Source organism: Peromyscus maniculatus, chromosome 10, assembly GCF_049852395.1.
Source record: "Peromyscus maniculatus bairdii isolate BWxNUB_F1_BW_parent chromosome 10, HU_Pman_BW_mat_3.1, whole genome shotgun sequence".
Taxonomy (NCBI): Eukaryota; Metazoa; Chordata; class Mammalia; order Rodentia; family Cricetidae; genus Peromyscus; species Peromyscus maniculatus.
Window position 1 is genome coordinate 89,141,875 of NC_134861.1, and position 25,021 is coordinate 89,166,895.

Genomic DNA, 25,021 nt, shown 5'->3' on the forward strand with positions numbered 1-25,021 from the left:
TTATTGAGTATGTCTTACATGATAGAGAACCAGCTCGGTGCTATGGAATATTTAAAGGAATAAAACAAAACTGGTCTTTGGTTTCCTGAGTCCCAACACCTTAAATGACACAAATGTCAAAGAAACGATCTCTTGAATCAACACTGTTACATATACCAGGAAGGAAATGCTGTGGGTGCTATAGAATTATGTACCTAGGGAAGCGTTCTAGAATGAGGATTCCAGAAAAGCTTTCTGGAAGGCAAGGCAGATGAGTCAGAGTTAAAGATAAGTGAGCTGGTGGTTATATAAAAGGAGTGGAAAGGGCGGAAGAAAGGTGGAGGAAGGAGATCTGTAGAAATGCTGACCAGAAACTGTTGGGGATTTAAGAGAAATCAGGAAAATATTAGAAAAAGTAGATACCAAGAGAGTGATTGTAAGGGGGTCAGACTAGATACGGGAAAAACAGGGGCACTATATGAGAGTACTCCAGCAGGGAGGACTGTGTGAGAGTACTCCAGCAGGGAGGACTGTGTGAGAGTACTCCAGCAGGGAGCACTGTGTGAGAGTACTCCAGCAGGGAGGACTGTGAGAGTACTCCAGCAGGGAGGACTGTGTGAGAGTACTCCAGCAGGGAGCACTGTGTGAGAGTACTCTGTAGATGTAACCAACCGTCTTATTAAATAAGAAACACAGAAACAATGTAAAAGAGAAAGCCGAGAAGTCAGAGCTCAGAGCTAAAATCTCACCCTTCCTCCTGCTGTCCCAGCTTCGCGAAAAGAGACCTACTTCCTGTCAGTTCGTTTTTTTAAAGTATGTTGTTCTGCCTTCTCATTGGTTGTAAACCCAAACACATGACTGCCTCGTCACTGTCTGAATGTACAGCCCCCTAGGTCTTAAAGGCATATGTCTCCAATGCTGACTGTATCCCTGAACACACAGAGATCTTATGGGATTAAAGGCGTGTGCCACCACCGCCACACTCTTACTATGGCTCTAATAGCTCTGACCCTGAACACACAGATATCTATGGGATTAAAGGCGTGTGCCACCACCGCCACACTCTTGCTATGGCTCTAATAGCTCTGACCCCCGGACAACTTTATTTATTAACATACAATCAAAATAATAATTCATAACAATTAGATTACCACCACATTTCCCCTTTTCTATTTTAATAAAAAGAAAAAGAAAGCAAAAGGTTATAACTAACAAAAGAAAAACTATATACAAAAGTACAATAACTATATACAATATATACAAGTAATAAATACCTAAACAGGTATTTGACAAATCAGAGAAAATAATTCCATTATCTATCCTATTTTGGTAATTCCAAGATGTATCTAATGTACTTTCTATCCTAATTAATGTTCAACTATAACTAACTAATCTTCAACCATAACTAACTAATCTTCAACTCCCTCAGAGACCCAAGAAGGGAATAATATTAGCTAACAAAAATAAAAACAGGAAGTGCATGCAAGCAACTTCCAAAAAATTTTGTGAGTTGACAGAAACAGCCAGCTGCCTGGGCAGTCACCTGAGGTTTCTCCGCAGTGTTGGGGCATCATCTTCAGCCTATAGGCTTAGTGTATCTGACAGACTCATTTGTGAAGTAGGATGTACACAAGGTCAACAGTTCAACCTCACATTGGGTGAGAGCAGTCCACGTACCAGAAACACCTGAATTCCACTAGTGTCCTGTCATGATTCAGGATTTTAAATTCTGGAAATTGTTGACAGTTTTTTAATTCAGCTGTCTATTCTTCTTGGCTGTGTATATATGGCTTCATCTCAGCATCCCCTTCTTCTCCACATCCCTCTATTAAATGCCAGTCTACTTTTGAGAGGCATGAGCTTTCAGCTGTTGTTCCATTATACAACAGAATCCATCGGCCCTCTGCCTGTTAAGCTGCCTTCGAAGAAAAGGGCACCGTACCTTTTCCGGATGCGAAGGCCACTTCAGGGATGGGGCCATATTGTCCTGGCCTCAGAAGATGCCTTTTGATAAAGCCATAACCACACTTGTTTTGGCAAGAATCAGTAGTCCCTTGTTTCGTGATCTGTCTGTCCATTTTGTCCTGTTGATTCGAGGATACTTTGTTGTCCAGTGGCTAACTTTTGCCAGAATGAAAGTTGACTCCATATGCAGTTTCTTCAATGCCCATATTTTCTCTAAAGTAGATTGGTACTGCCAGGAGCCGACATGTCTCAAAAAAGAAAAATTTTCTAAGTTATTAAAACATTTTAAATGCCATATTCTGTAGATCTCTGAAGGGTTTGAAGATGACCTGTCTAAAACATCTCTGCTCAATTTTTAAAACATATCTAATATGACTACAAGTTCTATGATAATGTCTAACTACTAGCTTTCATTTCTTTATATCCTAATAGTTGATAATAATAACATTCAAGGATCAGAAATTTGCATTACATTGTTAAATGGATGGAATAAATACAATTAGAAATATACATATAGCATTTTCTAACAATATCAGTTTCAAATTTGTGTACAATATAAAACAATTCAATCCAATGTAAAGTATTTAAAACTAGTAATTGTCTTTTTCTTTTCTTTCTTTCTCTCTTTTTTTTTTTAAACAAGAACCTTAAATCTAATCTCCTTTGCTTAGCCTTTTTCCTAACCCTTGACAATAACTTGTAACCAACCCCCCTAAATACTGAAAATTATCCCAGACCCAAAACCCATTAAAAAGACCAAAAAACCACCCGCCCCACACCACCTCTTTGGGAATGTGGGCGTCGTATTCTTAAAATTGCTTCCTGCTGGGTATGGGCGAAGTTTTCTTTATCCTGAAAGAAAAATTTTAGGTTAATTGTCAAATTCTAGGAGAGGTAACTATATCCTTCATTATCCAGTCTGTGTATAATGCCAAAGTTGAGGGTTTATCTCAAGTCCTTATTCAAGTAGTCTTTGAGACTGGATCATCTCAGCTAGTCATCTCAAATTTGCTCTGAGCACCTTGTAGTTCAAAGCTGATCTATGGATGATGTTTGTCAGCTTAATGATATTATTATTGTCCACGTGGAATTGTTGTTGTTGTGGGGCCCCATCTTCTTTCTGGAGACTTCAGTTGATGTTAGGCCTGGCCATGATTTCCTGCAGAAAACTGATAAGAGACTCGAACACAAAAACATATATATGCAGCTAGCCTTTTTTCTAGAATTAGTTAGTACTCTATGTGACCATTCATATCTTAACAAAGTTTAAAATGTATATATATATATATATATATATATATATATTAATCTTGTAAATTTTGATATAAAATTTATACTTTGAGAAAAGTTTAAAGAATCAGAATAGAATCAAAGAGTTGAAATTAGTAATAGAATAGTCCCTTAATTAATTTTGCTTTTGTCCTGTACCATAGCAGAAGATGGCTCTTATTCTGGCATGATACAGGGAGTTTGCATTTTCCTTTTAACAACATGCTTGATTTTAAAGAAGGAGAGAGCCATTCTCCAACTTCAAAGTCAGCTTTAAATTTTAATTGAACTGGGACTGTTAGAAGACCAATAGTGTTAAATCTTTAGAGAAAAGCAGAAACAAACATTTAGGAAGACATAAAATTTTTTTTTTTTTTTTTTTTTTTTTTAGATAATATATACCCATACACCGTTTCACTCTGTTTCTTGGGATAGATGATTTGTCCCTTTTCTTCAGTTGTCTCATTTGTCCAGTGTTCTTCAGATTCCTTAACCTTCATTCTCCTAAAAGACAAAAACAAAAACCTTTCCCCAAGACTAATTTTGGGGATATTCCTTTTTGGCAAGTTATTATCTGATGAAATGAAAAGGCATGTTTTATTGATACAAGTTAGTTTAAATTGGATGTTCATGCTGGTTGATGAACTATCACCTCCTCTAATTAAGAGGTCTCTCTTGTTCAAATCGAACCTTTATCAATTTTGATGGTACCCACAGCTTATCTTTTCCTGTAGAAACAAAAGCAAAACCACGTCCCCAATGTAATACATACCCTGGTTTCCATTCTGAGGTCAGCACATCCTTAAAGTATATAGGCTGATTTAATTCTGTAGTTTTTTCTATTATCCAATGTCTCTCTGCAGCTGTCGTTCCTTTCTCATTGGCATTCAGAAAATTCAAAGTTAGAAGAGCATTATGCAGTCTATTTCTGGGGGTTTTTGTTACCCATTTCTGTTTATTTAGCATATCCTTTAGAGTTCTGTTTGATCTTTCTATAACTGCTTGACCTGTAGGATTATGTGGTATGCCTGTAATATGCTTTATATTGTAATAAGCAAAAAACTGTTTCATTTTAACAGAGACATATGATGGAGCATTGTCAGTTTTGATTTGTGCAGGTATACCCATGATGGCCATAACTTCTAGCAAATGAGTGATTACAGAATCAGCTTTTTCAGAACTCAAAGCAGTTGCCCATTGAAATCCTGAATAAGTATCGATAGTGTGGTGTACATATTTCAATTTTCCAAATTCTGCAAAGTGAAACACGTCCATCCGCCAGATTTCATTTCTCTGAGTACCCTTTGGGTTACATCCTGCTGGTAATGGCGTCTGATTGTAGAAGGAACAAGTAGGACATTTCTTTACTATTTCTTTGGCTTGTTGCCAGGTTATGGAAAAATCCTTTTTTAAACCTTTACTATTGACGTGATGTTTTTATGAAATTCTGAGGCCTCCAGCACATTTCCTATCAATAATTTATCAATCTCATCATTGCCTTGTGCTAGAGGGCCTGGCAGACCAGTATGGGATCGAATGTGAGTTATATATAAAGGATGATTCCTTTTCCTGATTGTATCTTGTAATTGAATAAATAGTGAAGTTAATTCTGAAGCATCAGGGATAAATTCTGCAGTCTCAATATGTAACACCACTCTTTCAGCATACTGAGAGTCAGTTACTATGTTGAGAGGTTCTGAAAAATCCATTAATACCAACAGAATAGCATACAATTCTGATTTTTGAACTGAATTATACGGACTTTGAACCACTTTACTTAAATTTTCTGATTTGTAACCTGCCTTTCCTTCTTTGTTGGCATCTGTATAAAATGTACGAACTCCAGATATGGGTTTTTGCCGTACAATTCGAGGCAAGATCCATTCAGCTCTCTTTATAAGATCAATTCTATTGCTTTTGGGATATTTGCTGTTAATTTCTCCCAAAAAATTACTGCAAGCTCTTTGCCAAGGTTCACTTTCTGCCCATAATTTTTCAATGTCCTCCTTAGTTAATGGTACGACAATTTCTGCTGGGTCTATGCCTGCTAATTGACGAAGTCTCAATTTTCCTTTGTAAATCAAGTCAGAGATTTTTTCCACATAAGTTTTTAATTTTTTATTTGGTTTATTTGGTAAAAATATCCATTCCAATATAATATCTTCCCTCTGCATTAATATTCCAGTAGGAGAACGCCTAGAAGGTAAGATAACCAAAATGCAATCCAGCTTTGGATCAATACGATTCACGTGTCCTTCATGCACTTTCTTTTCTACCAAGGCTAATTCTTTCTCAGCTTCAGGTGATAATTCTCTTGGACTATTTAAGTCCTTGTCACCTTCTAAGGTTTTGAACAAATTAGTCAGTTCATCATTTTTTACCCCAACAATAGTTCGTAGATGAGAAATATCTCCAAATAATCTTTGAAAGTCATTAAGAGTCTGTAGTCTATCTCTCCGAATTTGCACCTTTTGGGGTCTAATTTTTTGTAGCTCTATTTTATATCCTAAATAATTAATAGAATCTCCTCTTTGTATCTTTTCAGGAGCAATTTGTAATCCCCAGCGAGGCAAAATTTTCTTTACTTCTTCAAACATTATTTCTAAAGTATCTGCATTTGAGTCAGCTAGTAAAATATCGTCCATATAATGATAAATTATAGATTTAGGAAATTTTTTACGTATCACTTCCAATGGCTGTTGTACAAAATATTGGCACAGAGTTGGGCTATTCAACATTCCCTGTGGGAGGACCCTCCATTGAAATCTTTTAACCGGTTGAGAATTATTATAAGTAGGCACTGTAAAAGCAAATCTTTCTCTGTCTTTTTCTTGTAAGGGTATTGAAAAGAAACAGTCTTTTAAATCAATAACTATGAGAGGCCATCCTTTTGGTAACAGAGTAGGCAAAGGCATCCCAGATTGTAGAGAACCCATTGGCTGAATTACTTTGTTAATTGCCCTAAGGTCTGTTACCATTCTCCATTTACCAGATTTCTTTTTAATAACAAATACAGGAGAATTCCAAGGGCTGGTTGATTCTTCAATATGCTGAGCATTTAACTGTTCTTCTACCAGCTCTTCTAAAGCCTGGAGTTTCTCTGTTGTTAAAGGCCATTGCTGGACCCATACAGGCTTGTCTGTTAACCATTTTAAAGGTAGAGCTGTTGGTGTCTTTGGAAGATCATCAGTTATTGTGCCCTGTTCTTGTATAATATGGATGGCTGGTGACCACTCATTAGAACAATATCTTCTAATATTTCTCTCAGTAACATGTGCTAGTTTATGATTTGTTTCTGAGATTGGAGGGATGTTAATCTGAGTATTCCATTGTTGCAACAAGTCTCGACCCCACAGGTTCATAGTTATGTTAGCCACATATGGTTTTAATTTTCCTCTCTGTCCTTCTGGACCTATACATTCGAGCCATCTTGCACTCTGTTTCACCTGAGATAATGTCCCAATTCCTAACAGTTGAACGTTTACCTCCTGACGAGGCCAAGTTGGATGCCAAAATTCTGGTGCAATTATGGTAACGTCCGCACCTGTGTCTACCAGACCAGACAACAAAACACCATTTATTTTTATCGTTAATTTTGGTCTTTGTTCATTAATAGAAGTTTGCCAAAAAATTTTCTTTATGTTTTCTCCTGAATTTTCTATTCTCTCTGTTTCATCATTCTGACCAGCATGATTTATTCCAATAGGCATTTGGTTATTTAATCGCTCTCCAGAGCAGGCATTTCCTCTATGGCTGCCGGAAAGGTTTGAACTGGATTTGCACTGGGGGCCTGCCTGAGGCCCCTCTGGGAGTTTCCCGAAGACTGAGGCAAAGGATTACCCTGTCTGTCCTTTGTTGATCTACATTCGTTGGTCCAGTGTTTTCCTTTACCACACCTTCTGCATACTCCAGAAGGAAGGGGCATTCTGTTGCCATTGTTCCTTGAAGAAACATTGTTTCTGGAAATGACCTGTCTACAGTCCCTTTTCAAATGTCCTTGCTTTCCACATCCAAAACATCTAACACTCCTCAAACCTTTTGAAATTACTTCTCCTACCCATGTATCATCATGCTCATCAGCTTCAACATTAATTGTTTCTCTAATCCAATCTTCCATAGGTGCAGATCTTGCCCTTAATGGCCTGATTATTCTTTTGCATGCTGCATTCGCATTCTCAAAGGCCAAAGATTCAATTATTGCCTTACCAGCTTCTGAATCCGAGACCGTTCTCTTTACTGCTGAAGCCAGTCTTTGTAAAAAATCTGTAAAAGACTCTTTTGGGCCTTGCTTCACCTTTGTAAATGACTCAGATTTTTTTCCTGGTTCCTCAACTTTGTCCCATGCATTCAAGGCTGCCGTTCGACATAAAATTAGGGTTTGGACATCATATAAACATTGTGCTTGTGCTGAAGCATATTGGCCTTCGCCCATAAGCTGATCCTGGCAAACTTGTACTCCTTTATCCCTCCATTGTTTTTCTATGTTTTTAGCCTCCTCCTTAAACCAAGTCAGAAATTGAAGTCTCTGGCTGGGTTCCAGAACACCTTGTGCGAGGTCCCGCCAGTCCTGTGGTACTATCCTATTATATGTTGACCAAGTGTTTAACATTTGCTTTACATATGGGGAATGCATGCCATAAGATACTATTGCCTCCTTAAACCTTTTTAAATCCAACATTTCAATTGGAGCCCAAGTATTTTGTGTAGCCATTTGATCAGGCATCTGCTGTACGGTTACAGGATAAATTAAGGGTGACTGTGTGAAAACAGGCTTTCTTTCTGCAACCTTATGATCCCGACTTGAAACAACTTCACTGTTAATTTCTTCTGTCTGAATTTTTACAGGTTTAACAAGTTCTTCTAACGCTGTTATCCTGGCACTTAAATTGACTATCTTTTTAAATATTAAAATGTGGATTATTATAGTGAAGAGGTGCATAATTCCACCAATACTAATATTATATAGTTGTTCCATTGCCAGACTGCCTAAAATTTCGAACAAAAACCAATTTTCTTCCAATGTACACATAAAACCCATTTGTTTTTTAATGTGGAAAAAAAATTCTCTTTTAGATAGTTTCCTTTAAAATATCTGATATATTATGACTTACCAAATCTGCGTAGAACAGTAGAAATCCGAGGGGATTTTCAAAGCAGCCACCTAGTGTCCCAGGTGTAAATCCAGAGAGAGAGAGAGAGAGAGAGAGAGAGAGAGAGAGAGAGAGAGAGAGAGAGGGAGAGAGAGAGAAAAGAGAGAACGCACAAGAAAGCGTAGCCGGCTAAAGCTTAAATGCAGCCACGTGTTCCCTCTTGTGCCGAGTCAAGGCTTGGGTCTGGCTTCCTTAAGCTCCGACCACGTGCGTGCGTTGGCTTTACAGGCAGGGCCCTGTTCGACAGGGCAGGTCTGAGTTGTTTGTAGCACCGGCTTTAAGCAAGCAGGATTTAAGCAAGCAGCTCACCGATAGTCCCGCCTGAGGTCAAGCAGAACTAGACCCAGGCAAAAAAGCTGCTGCTCGGACTAAGAAGCTGATCGCCGCCGGCTGCCTCGTGCCGCCGCTGCCTCGTGCCGCCGCCGCCGCGGGCCGCCTGCCGCCCTTGCGGGAAAGCGGACCTGCCGCCAAGCCAAGCAGTTTTTAATGGATTCTTGTCACGTTGGGCGCCAGATGTTGATGTAACCAACCGTCTTATTAAATAAGAAACACAGAAACAATGTAAAAGAGAAAGCCGAGAAGTCAGAGCTCAGAGCTAAAATCTCACCCTTCCTCCTGCTGTCCCAGCTTCGCGAAAAGAGACCTACTTCCTGTCGGTTCGTTTTTTTATAGTATGTTGTTCTGCCTTCTCATTGGTTGTAAACCCAAACACATGACTGCCTCGTCACTGTCTGAATGTACAGCCCCCTAGGTCTTAAAGGCATATGTCTCCAATGCTGGCTATATCCCTGAACACACAGAGATCTTATGGGATTAAAGGCGTGTGCCACCACCGCCACACTCTGTCTATGGCTCTAATAGCTCTGACCCCCGGACAACTTTATTTATTAACATACAATCAAAATAATAATTCATAACAATTAGATTACCACCACAGTACTCCAGCAGGGAGCACTGTGTGAGAGTACTCCAGCAGGGAGGACTGTGTGAGAGTACTCCAACAGGGAGAACTGACTGTATGAGATTACTCCAGCAGGGAGGACTGTGTAAGAGTACTCCAGCAGGGAGAACTGTGAGAGAGTACTCCAGCAGGGAGGACTGTGTGAGAGTACTCCAGCAGGGAGGACTGTGTGAGAGTACTCCAGCAGGGAGCACTGTGTGAGAGTACTCCAGCAGGGAGCACTGTGTAAGAGTACTCCAGCAGGGAGGACTGTGTGAGTACTCCAGCAGGGAGGACTGTGAGAGTACTCCAGCAGGGAGCACTGTGTGAGAGTACTCCAGCAGGGAGCACTGTGTGAGAGTACTCCAGCAGGGAGCACTGTGTGAGAGTACTCCAGCAGGGAGCACTGTGTGAGAGTACTCCAGCAGGGAGAACTGACTGTGTGAGAGTACTCCAGCAGGGAGCACTGTGTGAGAGTACTCCAGCAGGGAGCACTGTGTGAGAGTACTCCAGCAGGGAGGACTGTGTGAGAGTACTCCAGCAGGGAGGACTGTGTGAGAGTACTCCAGCAGGGAGGACTGTGTGAGAGTACTCCAGCAGGGAGGACTGTGTGAGAGTACTCCAGCAGGGAGGACTGTGTGAGAGTACTCCAGCAGGGAGCACTGTGTGAGAGTACTCCAGCAGGGAGGACTGTGTGAGAGTACTCCAGCAGGGAGGACTGTGTGAGAGTACTCCAGCAGGGAGCACTGTGTGAGAGTACTCCAGTAGTGATGATCGTGACAGTACTCCAGCAGGAGGATAGTAGCTTGGGTTCCTCTCCACATGTGGGCATGAGAAAAGCATGAAGTTTCTAACATTCCGTTGGAGAGTTTGAACTCCGAGGATTCAGTGACTAGCTAGATGAGGGTGGACAAAGGAAGGAATCAGGACAGACGCCAAGGTTTCCACCATGGAGTACTGAGTAGAAGGAGCAGTGGCGGTTGCTGGGCTGCAGAAATGAACGCAGACCAGTTTGTGGCATGCCCCAAATGCATCAACAGTGTGCCTGGCTGCGGAGAGTTACAACTGGGTGAGCCAATAAACCAGGTCACGTCCAAGTCCAGTGTCTTAAAATACAGGATTTCACAATCTCCACCATAAAGTTGTCACCTAAAAATAATGTGTCTGTAACATAAATGATGGGAGGGGGCTTAATTTCCTAAGCAATGCTCAAATAAAGCCATTGGTCTTCGAGTCAGTATGAATTCTGTTGCTAAATCACATAACAATTTAGGTATGGGACTCTTGTCCTTGGATTTATATTCATCTCGGAGACAATGGATTACCTTCTTCTATTTTGGAAAATAAAACTGGTATTTTCTGCGTCTGTTGCTCGCAGAGGAAGGTTATGGGCCATAATTAAAGGGCAGGTTGGAGCGGGGCTTTTTCTGAGGCGGCATCTGTCCAGCTTTGCTCAGTGCCTCTGTATTTGTGGTTGTAATCATCTGGTCATTTCCCTCTCCTCTGCACTCAGCATGCAACACGCATTGCAGAAGCTGTGATTCACAGGGCAGCTGCACCTCCTGCCGAGATCCAAGCAAGGTCCTGCTCTTTGGAGAATGCCAGTATGAGACCTGTGCCCCCCAGTACTATCTTGACATCTCCACCAAGACTTGCAGAGGTAAAGCTTTTCCTGGGCTGTGTGAGGATTCTTTTATTCAGGGGTGTTCCTTTACTCCACTTCATCACAGGCACTTTGGTCAGATGTTTCCCACTTCCTGTGAGGATAGCAACAATGATGTGTGCATGCGTTCATTCATTCATGCATTTATGCATCCACTAGGCAAATTGTTTAAGTTCTTTCACATTGCCCAACATTGTATCTGGCGTTGGTAAATAGACAGAGGTAGCAAATGGCAAACAAAATCTTTACTTGTATTTGTTCATAGATGTGCTTTGCTCGGCCATCTTATATCCTGGTGTGTTGAAGTTTTGATTATCTCTTCTCACACCAGAACATATCACATGTAACACTTGAGATTTTCCATTTCTTTTGAAAAATCCTGAAATCTGATACTAGTAGAAATACATTGCTATAGTAAAACCCTAGGTTAGATCTCATGGCTCTCATGCTAGTTCACCACAGTTTCCTCTGTTCCCTCTCTTACACTAGGGCTCAGATGTCCGTTACCTCCCTGGGCCTGTGAGTGTTTGCATTTGCAGCCCTGATTTGCTTGACTGTAAGCTTAATGAAGTCAAGAATTGTTATATCTCTCCTTAACATACTCAAATGTGTAAAAACACCATGTATCTTTTCCTGGTTCATCAGTAGCTGGACTTCTTATGGCCAAGTTCAGCAGGGAAAGAACAGTGTTTGACTATTTTCCTTGTCTCCTCTTAGGCTAGCTTCTCTCCATGTTTCCTTCTAACCCCCTGGTTCTGACAGAGAAGGTCCAGCTCCAAACAGAGGTCAAATGCCTGTCATGTAAACCCGGGAAGCTCTAGGCACCCCGCACACTTTCCATTCTAAGAATCTCAACTTGGTTGTCAACTTAGGTGGTCTTCCATGTTCATGACCGCAGGAGCTTTTCTGCTCTTTTCTTTCTAACCAGGGGCTGTCAGTTTGTGGTGAAAAACCAAGATTCTTTCAGATCCTCCACCTTGTAAATGATTTCATAACTGTGCTGGCTTTTAAGGCTCTGTTTCTAGTCATTTTCCCTCAGGACCGATTCAACCAAATAAATGAAGGGGATTAATTTTATAAACCGTCAGAGCATATGTCCCGTCTTGCAAATGTACCTGCTACCTAAGGACTTAGAAATACTGTGTGAGGGAATAGAGAAACGAGTCCTTCCAGATTCATAGCTGGGTAGGAAAATGGGCTTGAGAGAGCCTTGAGTGGAAATATGTTCTCTAAGAAAAACAGTTACTCAACAAAGCTCTGTTGAGCAGCTCATGCATACTGGACATTGCACTTGCCTAGTTATTGTAAGTGAAGCCAGGAACCCATGGATCCTAAGTGCATGCTATACCACTGAGCCCCACCTCCAGCCTCTGTGCTGATTGTTTACATTCATTATTTCATTTTGCCTCTCCTATGGCCTTAGTAAATGGGTACTAGTGTATGTTTAATTCAAGCTCCAATGAATTAAGGAAGATAGGCAGGAAAATGCAGAGGAACCTCAGCAAAATGATCATTTAATAGACTTGCCCAACTTCAAAACTCACATACTTCACCAGGCTGTTCCCTGCCATCGCCCAGGTATGGAAGAGCAGCTAGAATATTATCTCTTGAACATGAGCTGTCCAATTGTGTCAGTTTTTCCTGGGACATCAAAATGCCAGCCACAAACACGACCGTGATTATAACAGCAGATCACCAATAAGAGAAGCTTCCCTGTGCCCCAGCCCTCAAGACCCCCAACCCAATAGCCCCGAGGCTGAGCCTGATGGATAGTTTTAACAATCTCCCGGACTGTTGAGGTTCACATCCAAGGCTGGCCTTCCCGCAGCACACGCTCTTGGACACCAGAGTCTGCATGTCTCACTTTTATATTCTCCGGAGGCAGTGAACTGTGTCCCTATAGGTGCTTGTTGAAGGAAGGGACATTCAGACAACTTGGTTCTGCCCTAGATCAGGTCGTCAGCTGTCCAGCAATCCCCTTCTCCCTGGAGGGTTCCTTACACATCGTTTATTCTTTCTCCTATGCGGTCCGCATCAGGTTTTCAACAGGAAGAGGCGCGAGTCTGGTGTCAGCCATGGCAGCAGCCTTCTTAGTTACGGCTGCGATATCTCTGTACCGTGTGAGCCCTGAGTATTTGGAGGAGGTCAGGATTAGGTCTGTGGGGCAGCCCTGCTCCCTAGGGTAGGTTTGGCATGAAGAGCTGCGGTGGCGTGAGGCTGAGGTGTGCCCCTGGAAGAAGGCCAAGTTGCTCTGAGTCTCCAGCAGGAGCCCTGTTGACAAGCAGGCTCTGCACAGGCTTGGGCCGCTCCTTGTACATGCCCGTGTCTGACATAATTAGGAAACGCTAAACCTCAGAGAAACATGTAGACGTCTACAAGCCGGGGCTCTGTGACAGCTCGCTTATCTGCTTCTCTGCCCTCTTGTGCTGTCCTCACGTTACCCCTCACGGCCACAAACCGTGGCCTCCTAAGTGGGTTGCTGGGACTAACGAGGGACAGAAAGGAATCCGATCTAATGTAGACTTTCTTTCTAGAGTGTGATTGGAGTTGCAATGCCTGTAGTGGGCCTCTTCGGACAGACTGCCTGCAGTGCATGGATGGCTATGTTCTCCAAGACGGGGTGTGCATGGAGCAGTGCTCACCGGGGCACTACCGGGACGCGGGCTTCTGCAAGCGTAAGCATCTATCTATGGTTTCTACGGAGCCCAGAGCTAATTTTCATTTGGCCTTTCTGCTGGTCCTGGCTTCCTTCCTCAGGGCTATCTTTGTTATCAGTGACAAGTTCCTTTTCCCTCACCCACACCCTAGTAGACATATGCTCAAATCTGATGTCAGTATGACAACCATGGAGTTATACGCCCACACAAACATATTTATGTCAGCTCTTAATTTCAATTTCCTTCAACATTTAACAACCCGGTTCTCTAGATAGAAAACTTTGTATACCTAGGAATTTGGACCAATGGAAAGACTGATAAATAATTTAGTAGAAATGAATATTTGCCAATCACTTTAGTATTTATCTAGCATTTTCCATTATGTGATCCAAAACGCCCTTGGAGGAGTTTGGGACAATGTTTTCACTTCTGTTGTGTAGGAAGAACATGGAGGTTTGTAGAGGTAGAGAGCCTAGTCCCAAGTCTTCCACTGATGGTTGTAGCAGTCGCAACCAGGAGCCGGGGTCCCTCACTCTTCCTGGAGTGCTTTGCCTAGTGTAAGGGTCTTATTGCTACCTGACCCTTGCCATAAGTGTCCAGAGCCTACTTGGAAAATGACATGGGTTCCTGTTGACTTAACTTTTATCTTTCAGGCTGCAGTAACCACTGTCTCCAGTGCCAAGGTCCCCATGAGTGCACACGCTGTGAAGAACCATTCCTCCTCTCCCAAGCCCAGTGTGTCCAAGAATGTGGGAAAGGATACTTTGCAGATCATGCAAGACACAAATGCATAGGTAACTTGAGTCTTGGCTGAGTGCTTTGGGAAGAACTCAGGGAAGCCAGTAAGTCACATGCACTGATTCTCAGGTAACCACGAGCGTCTAACATAGACTCAGGATAAAGGTCAGGGAGCCTGGTCTAAGTAATTGATAGCTTCCCATGTATGCCTGCCAAGTGCTGGTTAAACAGGATACAGGAATGCAGCCCAATAATTCTCTCTCAGGAATCAATATTGTTCCTAAAGGTCTTTGTGGGAATGAGGCCAACGTTTTTTGGAATGCAAAGCTTGTATTGAATGGCTGTGAAGCACCCATTAAGAGTGGATCAGCCATATTGATATGGGCATAGAATTTTCAGCATATAGGCTAAATCATTCATGACCCCAACATTGATATTATACCTTTGAAGAACAGGATTTAGGCAGTAATTTAGTGAGAAATACTGGAGCTTTTATGATTAAACTGAAGTTAAACCCAAAGTCTTAACCTCCTTCTTGTATGGGGTCATCCAAGAAAAAAATCCCATTTGCTCTCATTTCTATTGAGAGCTGTTGCCCAGTGCACCCTCTAGAAAGAGTACTTGGTGTTTAATAATAATGCCATTAAGAAGCACAGGTAACTTGAGTCTTTGCTGAGTGCTTTGGGAAGAACTCATTGAATTTTACATTTCTCTGCATTTTCTTCATCTGTAATACCTCATTTAATATGCACAATGACTTGGTGAAATATGATCGACAGTAAGAATCCTGTTTTACAAGCGTAAAAACAAAAGAGACTTTGAAATGTTAAACCCTAGATTTCTGATTCCAGTCCAGGGGACCCTTTACAATGTCCTGTATAGCTTCACCGTAATAAATCCCAACTAAGGAAGCAGGACAATTATGCACGAAGCACTCTGTCTTCTCAGAGGTTATTAACTTGATCCAAAGAAGAAGCCCAATGGTTCTCTCAACAGCAGCTCTCTGGATGCGGTTAATACTACTGGCCCCATTCTCGCTCTGCAGCGACAGAGCTATTATAGCAACAATCACAGGAAGAGTGAAGAGTGGTGTAGCAGAGCAGTTGAGCCCTGCCGGTGTTCCTGGCACTTCAGATTTTAGTGCTTGTCATCCCCAACTCTTGTCTGTATTAGGTTCTATTTCTACTCATTGTCAGGACAAGAACATTGCAGGCCAGACTGTAAAAGTCTCTTGTCCAGGGTCACAGCTGGTAAGAGGTGGAGAAGGAATGATACCACCAGAGGAGGCTATGCTCTTAGTCTCTCTAAGCACCGCCTCTTACAAGCCAGTAAGCCTTTAGGAACATCTGTCCATATGCAGTGTTCTTTAGATGACGTCATATAAATTGAGCGGTGGACCTAGCGATTCCGTTTCCTCCTGATGCGAGATTGGCTCCCTACCAATATCAACAGGGAAACTGCATGCTCTTTCGTTACAGCGAGGGGGGCATTTGTTTGTTGCTGGTGCTTTAGCTCTTCTGGTCGCTGCCCCTTTCTGTCCCTGTGTGGTCCTACCAGGAGGTGTGCCTCAGCTGTGCCTTACATGTGTTTTCTCCTTGGCAGTCTGTCCTCGGGGATGCTTGCAATGCAGCCACCGAGATCGGTGTCACTTATGTGACCACGGCTTCTTTCTGAAGAGCGGCCTTTGCATGGCCACCTGTGTCCCTGGTTTCTCTGGCCACCCATCTAATGAAAGCTGTGCTGGTAAGTTCATCTCTGCTGGTTGTCTGGTGATGTTAGCAGTCATTTCTCTGTGCAAATGATGGGTCTCCAGATGCGGCTGACACCTGTTCTATGAAACTCAGCATTCCTATGGGGTGGAAACCCCTGGTGCTCCCTAAGGCACGCTATTTGTAATACATAGGCAATGAGGAAAACCTAACTCCTAATTTCTTTGATCTTGGGATAAAAGAAGTGATCTGCACCTTAAAAGTCATAACTATCAGAGAAGAAATTTGGTGTAAGCTTAGATGTGTTCTTGAATTGCGGCCATGCTTTAGGGAATGATGTATATATTACATGTCTAATGCATTGTTTGTGTTCATGGGAACTTGTTTAGCTAATTCTGCCGAGGTACAGTGGTGCATCTTTTATGCACACAGTGGAGAGAAGTTCTAAATGAATAGTGTGAGGAGACTGCTCCATTAACTGCAGGTGTCTGAAGTCAGTCGATCGGAAGGTGCTCTATTAGGAAGGATCTGTCCCAACACAGAACAGACATCTCACTTTAAAAGCAAAGAGACATGAATTTAAATTCAGACCAGTCTTGAACCCTGTAAGATTTTTAGGCCTATAAAGCTCGAGGGTTGTACCATGGCCTAGAGTTCTCTGGGTTTTGTTAATGAATAACATGAAGGGTTTTTTGTTTTGTTGTTTTGTTTTTGTTTTTTTGACAGTACTGGGGATTGAATCTAGGGCTTTATGCACGCTAGGCTAGTTCTACCCTCAAGCCCCAACCCCAGCACTGACACAGGACATTTTTTAATACTGACAGCCAACACATATCTGTTTCCACAGTTTTGATCTCCAAAGATATTAGAGTTTTTACAAAGAAAATTAATGTATCTCTGGCCTCCTTTATGGGAATCTTCCCGGGACCTTCCAGTGCTTGTGAGTCAGCTAAAGCCTCTTGGGATACCATATACGTCAACTTGTGAAAATGGATTTCACTTTCATTAGAATAACTTTATGTAAAAGTCACCCTCATGAAACTTGGTGTTCTCAAGTTGTCCTCTATGACCTAGTTGTAGAAGGGAGCAAACACTGCCAGATAAAGACCTTGACCAAATACCTTGAGTAGAAAAGACGAGTTCTACGTCATTGTTGAAGACCCTAATCTATCAGATGTTTCACGTGGACAGAGACAATCAAAATTTGATGACACTGTGTATGTACTTCCCAGGAATTCTGACTCCTTTTCTCTACTGATTAACTGGGACTCTTCTAGGAATGATATCAGACACCTGTCTCTTTGCTTACTCTCGATGGATCTAACGTGACAAGTGTGTCAGGGAAAGACTGGTTTTCAAACCTGCCAGCTCATTAGCATTGCCTGGAGAGTCTATAAAATTAATGAGATCCATCTCAGAACATCTAATTCAGAATCTTCAGCAGTTCAGCCCAAGTGTGTCTCTACTATTATAAAATATCCCTATATGAATCCTTATTCGAGTTATTAAGGCATAACCTATACAAAAAAAAATCTATCCTTTAAATTATATTACCTAGTGATTTTCTTTAGTATATTCACAAAGTTGTGTGGCAGTCCTTAATATCTAATTCCAGAACATTTTCATCAGCCTAAAAGGGAACTTCATAACCTTTAGCAATCTTAGTCCATTTCCCTTCACTCCAGCCTCTGGCAATCACTAATTTACTTCCTGTCTTTGTAGATTTGCCTACTCTAGACATTTCCCATCAGTAGACTCACACAGTACATGGCCTTTCATATCTGGCTTCCACATCTGGCCTCATGTCAGAGTGTGTCCATGTTATAGCCTGCATCAGTATAGCATTCCTTTCTAGTTTTATGGTGACTATAAATACATTTTATGAATACACCACATTCTTCTGATCTATTTACTTCTTCACCTCTGTTTTTGTTTGTTTTAATACTGAATAGTGAACCCGTACATGGTAGGCAGGCACTGCCACGGAGTCACACACACAGCCTTTCTTTATCTTTTCACCAATTGTTTCTTCAATTTGACTATTTTGAGTGGTGTTATTATGAACATCCACAGGCAAATCTTTGTGTAGGCATATTCTTATATTTCTCCATGGCATCTACCAGTAGTGTTGTTGGGGCACATGATAACTCTATTTTATTTGAGGAACTGACTAGATTTCCAATTTATTGTGCTATTTTACATACTTATCAGCAATATGTGAGGATTCTAATTTCTTCACATCTTGCCAGCAATTATTATTGTCTGTCCTAAGAGAGGTGAAGTGCCATATAGTTGTGGTTTTGATTTCCATACTGGCGACTAATGTTGGGTACCTGTTTGTGTGATTATTGGCCTTTTGTGTGTAGATCTTCAGAGAAAAGCTTATTCCATTCCTTATGCATTTTTAGTTTGTCCTACATTGTTGAGATATAAAAACCTGTTATGTGTTCTGGATATGTCTTTTTCCCCTCAGATTAAAGATTTGCATTTTCTCCCATTCTGGAGATTGTCTTTTTATGTCAGTGTTTTGAAATACAAATGCTTTTAATTTTAACGATGCCAATTAATTTGTTTATTTTTCATTTGTATCTTATACTATTTTTGCTGTGCCAAAACAATAATTGCTAGCTTTTTTTAAATTTGTTTCTAAATTATCTTCCAACAAGTATACAATCTAACTCTTCCATCTAAGCTCTAGTTATCCTCATGTGCATCCAGACAGGGTAGAAGGATGCTGATGCTGTAGAATAGCCTAGATCTACTCTGTATACCTCCGAATTAGCATTAAAGGCCCCTTTCTTTAAAACAAATACCTAGAATCCAATTAATGACTATGACAAGTCTGACCTTTAGGTTCATACATTTTCCAGACAAAATGTACACTCCAAGTCTGCATGTGAATGGCTCCTTGACCCTTGGAATCGGTTCAATGAAGCCACTGGACTTTTCTCTCCTGAACATCCAACACCAGGATGGCAGAGTGGAAGATCTTCTGTTCCACGTTGTGAGCACGCCCACCAACGGTCAGCTGCTGCTCTCGAGGAATGGCAAAGAGGTCCAGCTGGAAAAGGCTAGCCACTTTAGCTGGACAGATGTGAATGACAAGAAAGTGCGCTTTGCACACAGCAGAGAGAAACTCAGGTGAGCTAAACTGCTCTTCGCCTGTTATCCCCTTCCATCCTCTCTCAGCCCGTCCACCCCCAACCTCTCTCTTAATAACATCCCTTCCCATCGGGAAAGATCGATACTCCACAAATGCTTCCAGCTGCCTGTCATCTTCCCCCTGTAATTGCTCGGAGCGCACGCTTCTGTTTGAGGCATTTTCATTTTATCACATAATTATGGGTAATTCTCTGATGTGACAGGAAAATTCTGAGTATAATTACCCAGGTTTTTGGCCCCACGGAAACAAAACGTGTTATATAGCCAGGTGCTGGAGTTGCTTCCTCCACATGAGGGCAATGCTAGAGAGGCATGGGCAGGTAAAGGATGGAAGACTGGCGTGTCAGGGTGTTCTTGGGCACCTAGAATTTGGGAAGAAAACTTAGAGTCATACTTAACTTTTTGTTATCCACTTTATGAGATTAATTGTGGCTAATTTCTAAGCGTGATCCAGTTTCCCCCTGGTGCTACTCACATTTCTGGCTGTCTTCCCTACCTCGGCTGACATATGCTTCCGGAATGCAATTGAACATTAACAAGAACCCCGGCAAATATAGAGTTATAATTAGCAGAGTAAATCCTCAGAAACCACCACTGAAGATTAGCCTGTGTTCTCTGTCACCCTGGTCTGCTTGGTTAGCCCAGATAACTCCCACAGACTGAGTGCGAACAAGGGACTGAAGCCCATGAAGCAGGGATAAGGACACATCTGAATATTTCCTACTGCCATCTCTAAACATGGGGGTTTCTCTTACGGCTTTTATTGATTGACTGGTTGAGATTTAGGCTAAAAGATATGTAGGAAGAAAAAAGATGGCAGTTTTCCGATCATTGCTCAGGGCTGATGATTTCAGTAATCTGCACCGATCATATCATAAGAGCAAGAACAACCAACATTTATTGAGTGCTCAAGTTGAGCCAGGAATTATGTTAAGCACTCCATGGGTAAATTGTGTTCCCACTCTACCACCTGGAGAGTATGAGTGTAAGTACAGAGCTGGTCCTCCAAGCCAACACTCTCCAACTCCCCCTTTAGCTACAATGATTCTGCCTCCCTAGCATTCTAGTAATAACGAACACACTCCCATCCCCGAGGGATGGAGATTTCTGTACAGCAAGCTCACACTGCTCTGGAGTGTTTCGTGCCATCCAGGCACTCCCCCAAATCCTTCTCCACCACCTGGGCTTGTTTTGCTTGAAAGTATAAGTATAGCTCTTAAGTATCTGCATCTTGCCCCCCCCACCGTCTCGCTCACACACACATGCATATGCACACAAGTATGTGCACACACAGTACCACACTTACAGAGCTACACAAGCTCTGAATCTGGAGCCATTTGCCTGGAAGTCATTTGTGGAAAAATGCAAAGTAACATAGACAACCGAAGCTAACCGTCTTGTCTACTTAACTTTTTCCACACGTCACCCAATTTCTTGTAGAATTAGCTTTGCACTCTTAAATGGGATAAAACTCAGCAATTTAGGAATTCTTGCAGTACTCTTTCTTGGGATGAACATCCCTTTTAATATTGCATTTTCTTTATCAAAAAAACCAAATGAAATGACAAAAATAGTAGAACAAGATTGGGAGAGATGCATAAAACATAAAATTGTCTCTCAATGAAACAAAGGGAGTCAATCTGATGTACACGTGTGTTTCTTTATGTTTTCATCAAAGCTCTGGCCATGATGAAGATAAGAATGCTTGAGACCTGAGTTTGTTTGGGCTTAGATGGCTCTGGTGTAGTAAGAGCCAATAGGTAAATGTAGCCAGAGCAGCTGTGACGGACTGAGATGTGGGGGCTCTTAGTGGGACTTCAGTGCCACCAAAATTCATTTCCTCCTGGTTCTGTTGGTCTTATTGTCTGGACACTTAGAGGGGGACTGGGGAGGGGCAGAACTGAAATGGGCCGGAAAATGAAGGGAGGAAGAACTGGGAGGAGGGGCAGGAAGGTCTCTGATGCTTGGTACACCGAGCTAGAATTCCCAGTCAGTGAAATTCTGTTTTAAAGTGTTCTGTTCCACGAGCATAAACAAATGTGTACAATGTTGTTACTGCGATCATTGTTGAGATAGAAAACAGTTCCAACCCTACTCTGGTCTCCTTAAAAAAACATTAGTTATTCCCTTCATTCCAGTCTCTGGCAACTGTGACCTGGTTTGTTTGTTTGTTTGTTTGTTTGTTTGTTTGTTTGTTGCCTCTATAGTTTTACTCTTTCTCAAATGTCATGTGACTGGAAACACAACATGTAATGTTTGGTTTCTGCAGTTGCTTTCTGGATCTACCCACATATAGTTCCAAGAGTACCTTCCGCACATTTCACCAGTCAGCAGTGACCTGTGCTTGCCTTGTCGGTGGAGACAACTCTGCCTTCCCTCCTAACAGGGTCTGAAGCTATTAGATGTCTAGGGTAGGAAGTCAACCCACAACAGACTGAGCCTTCACTGGGTCTTTTTGGCTACAAGTACTAGAATCAATTTTGACTAAGCAAAATAAATAATAAGACTTCCTAACATTGCAGAGGTTATTACCTTGGAGCAATTGCTCCAAGGTAAGCTCAGGAGCTGGAACTGAGAAATGGAAGTAGGACTCAGTTCTTGTTCCATGTCTGCTCATAGGTGTCATTCACCCCATTCCTACATTGCTTGTCCCACATTCTCATCAACATACGAGGTGATGATTAGCCACAGTCAGATGGTCAGACTGCCTCTTGGCTAACAGACCACTCCCAAGTTTTCAGAGATGACCCAGCCATCTCTTCTTAGGAGTATCCTCAGTAAATGGGTGTAAGGAGAGGGTAGGGAGCTAGAAATGGCATCATGTAGCCCAGTACTTCAAACATTGTTGGGGCCCACCCACAAGAATTTGGAAGAAGTGTGGGGAGGGATTTGTTAATATATATAATGGAGTTTTTTTTTTTGTCTGAATCTGTCAAATGTTGGTGGACTAGACATTGTTAATGTAATTCTTGACTGTATATATTGTATATACTTATTGGATAGTTTTTCTTGTATTAGTTATAAGCTTTTTTAAATTTTAGACAAAAAAGGGGAAATGTGGTGGTATTATGTTCCCCCAAAATATTGTGCACCCTAATAAACTTATCTGGGATCAGAGAACAGAACAGCCACTAGATATAGAGGCCAGAAAATGGTGGTACACATGTCTTTAATCCTATCACTTGGGAGGCAGATATTCATCTGGATCTCTGTGAGTTCAAAGCCACACTGGAAACAGCCAGGCATGGTGACACATGCCTTTAATCCCAGGAAGTGATGGCAGAAAGCAGAAAGGTATATAAGGCATGAAAACCAGGAACTAGAGCTGGTTAAGCTTTTAGGTTTTTGTGCAGCAGTTCAGCTGAGATCCATTCGGGTGAGGACTCAGAGGCTTCCAGTCTGAGGGAACAGGATCAGCTGAGGAATTGGCAAGGTGAGGTGGCTGTGGCTTGTTCTGCGTCTCTGATCTTCCAGCGTTCACCCCAGTACCTCAGGTCTGATTTTATTAATAAGACCTTCTAAGATTCGTGCTACAGGGATTGCTGGACTAAGGGTGTCATTTAAACCTTGTGGAGCTATAGGATTCCTTTCTATTCTTCAGTTTAGCCATTCTCTAACTTGTTTAACCACTATTGAACCAACAAGTAATTGTGTGTGTGTGTGTGTGTGTGTGTGTGTGTGTGTGTGTGTGTGTGTGTGTGTGTGTCTGTGTCTGTCTGTGTGGGTGTGTCTGTGTTCATCTTTAAAAAATATGAAACAAATCAGTTGTGTTATTCTGTTTTGTCTTGTTTTGAGACAGGATTTAGCTGTGTGGCGCTGAGTGTTCTGGAACTATCCATCTGGCTCTGTCTTACTAATATTGGAGGGATTAAAGGCATTCATCACCATGCCCAGCTCAGCTGCATTATTTTTGTGTTACTATGAGACCTTAGAGAACAAAGTGTTTTTAAAAGTATGTTATTTCTGTGTGCATGTGTGTAGGTGAGGGATGTGCGTATGAATGATTTCAGGGACTTGTGTGTCGTGACACACATGTGGAGGTCACAGGATGACTTTCAAGGTCATTTCTCTCCTTCTGCCATGCCATTCGAGGAACTGAGGTCACCGGACTTGCACGGCAAATGCTTTTACCCACTGAACCACCCAGCCAGCCCCATGAGGAGTGTTTTTGACTGGTTTCATCTTTGGTACTTTCTGATTACAATGCAGATATTGTATGACTGTAATGATTTGATCTCAATTGTTGTGTGAATACAGCTTGAAAATATTTTAATCCTTTGTCTTTCTAAAAACTAATGAAATAATCATGTTCTCTCATTTCTTCCTTGGGGACTTCCTTAGGAAAGGCTACTTTTCCTTGAAAATTAGCGACCAGCAATTCTTCTCGGAGCCACAGCTGATCAGCATAGAAGCATTTTCAACTCAGGTAATAAAAGTGCCCAACAGTACACAAGTTGACATCCCCCACTGGTCCTCTAGGACAATGCCAGCGTTCCTGAAACTTTAACACAAATGATTGAGCTGAGCTGATGTTCTCCTGGTTTTCCCACAGAATGCCATTTGATTCATTTTTAGTTCTTTGGATAATAACATTGACAATAATAATTTCTTCTTGTGCCTCTGCCCTGTGTGTATTTCACATGATGCTGAGTTGAATTGCATGCCGATCCTGTGAAATAGTGTCCCCTGTTTACAGAGGAGAAAACTAAGGGACCAGAGATTAGCTCGTTCTTCTGGAATGATCTGGCTGATAAAAGCCAAGATTTGCGCCAGTAGAGCTGGCGTCACAGTCTGGGTTCTAGACTGTTCGAGGTTGGCCCCTTGATGAACTGAACTCGAGGCTAGCCCTGCAGAGTAACTAAAAACTGCTCCAGTTGTGTTTCCGTTGTTCGTAGGGCAATCAATTTTCTCCGTAGACCCTCCCAGGGCTATCACAGTTACAGTACTTAGAGCATCCCATTAGGAATCCGCTTCAATGAAGTGTCATTGTGGTCAGGAGCCAAACATAGACCCAAGGAAATCATTGAAGAGGCAAGGAAATTCAAGAACATGGCCTTTGACATTCATGTCTCCTCGCTACCCCAAGAAGTTGTACTCGCAGGTCATAATCCATACAGAGCTCTGAGCACTAGACTAGAGGGAATGAACAGATGAAATGTGCAAAAAGAATAAATACACACACACACACACACACACACACACACACACACAGCTATAGAATGCTCACTTGGGGCACTGTGATTAGTCTGAGGATATACTAGTTTTGCATATTTATCTCTGTGCACTGAACAGCAAGAGGATGAGATATCATCTTCAGAAACAGGATACCAAATACCAAGACCTCATGTCTTCAGTCCCAAAGTAAAGCCATAGACCATGAGTAATAGCGTAAGCCTAAGGCAGAAGAAACTGCCATGTGACAATGATACCTGCCTTAGCTCTTCTTAATGGCACTGTCACATCAGAGGTGACATCACTGAGGAGAGATTAGAAACTGGCCCTAAGGTAAGTGTATAAATCTTGCTTTAATTAAAGCTAACAATATAACTCTGTAAACATGGGCCAGTCTTGAGACTCAGTGGCTTAGACGTTCTTTAGTTCCTAAACTCAGATGTCTTGGTTTTGCTTTTTGTGTCTGGGCATAATACAGTTTGGCCAATGAAAGATCTGGGGTAGATATTGACCAACAACCTTCTACTATGAGATGGTGTGTTCCCACAGTTTTCTGGGTTTTGTTTGTTTCTCCACAGTCAAGTGAACAAACAACAATGGCATGTTTCATTTTTATT

The 25,021-nt window shown here is 41.9% G+C and overlaps 1 protein-coding gene across 1 annotated transcript in view; it reads left to right on the top strand.

Annotated features, from left to right (window-relative positions):
* Fras1 (Fraser extracellular matrix complex subunit 1) overlaps positions 1–25,021 on the top strand; it is a 420,836-nt gene that overhangs the window by 260,649 nt on the left and 135,166 nt on the right. Inside the window, exons 23-28 of the mRNA XM_006975359.4 lie at positions 10,817–10,963; positions 13,501–13,641; positions 14,277–14,417; positions 15,964–16,104; positions 18,941–19,211; positions 23,574–23,658. Coding sequence (XP_006975421.1) covers positions 10,817–10,963; positions 13,501–13,641; positions 14,277–14,417; positions 15,964–16,104; positions 18,941–19,211; positions 23,574–23,658 — 926 coding nt within the window. The remainder of the gene's footprint in view (positions 1–10,816; positions 10,964–13,500; positions 13,642–14,276; positions 14,418–15,963; positions 16,105–18,940; positions 19,212–23,573; positions 23,659–25,021) is intronic.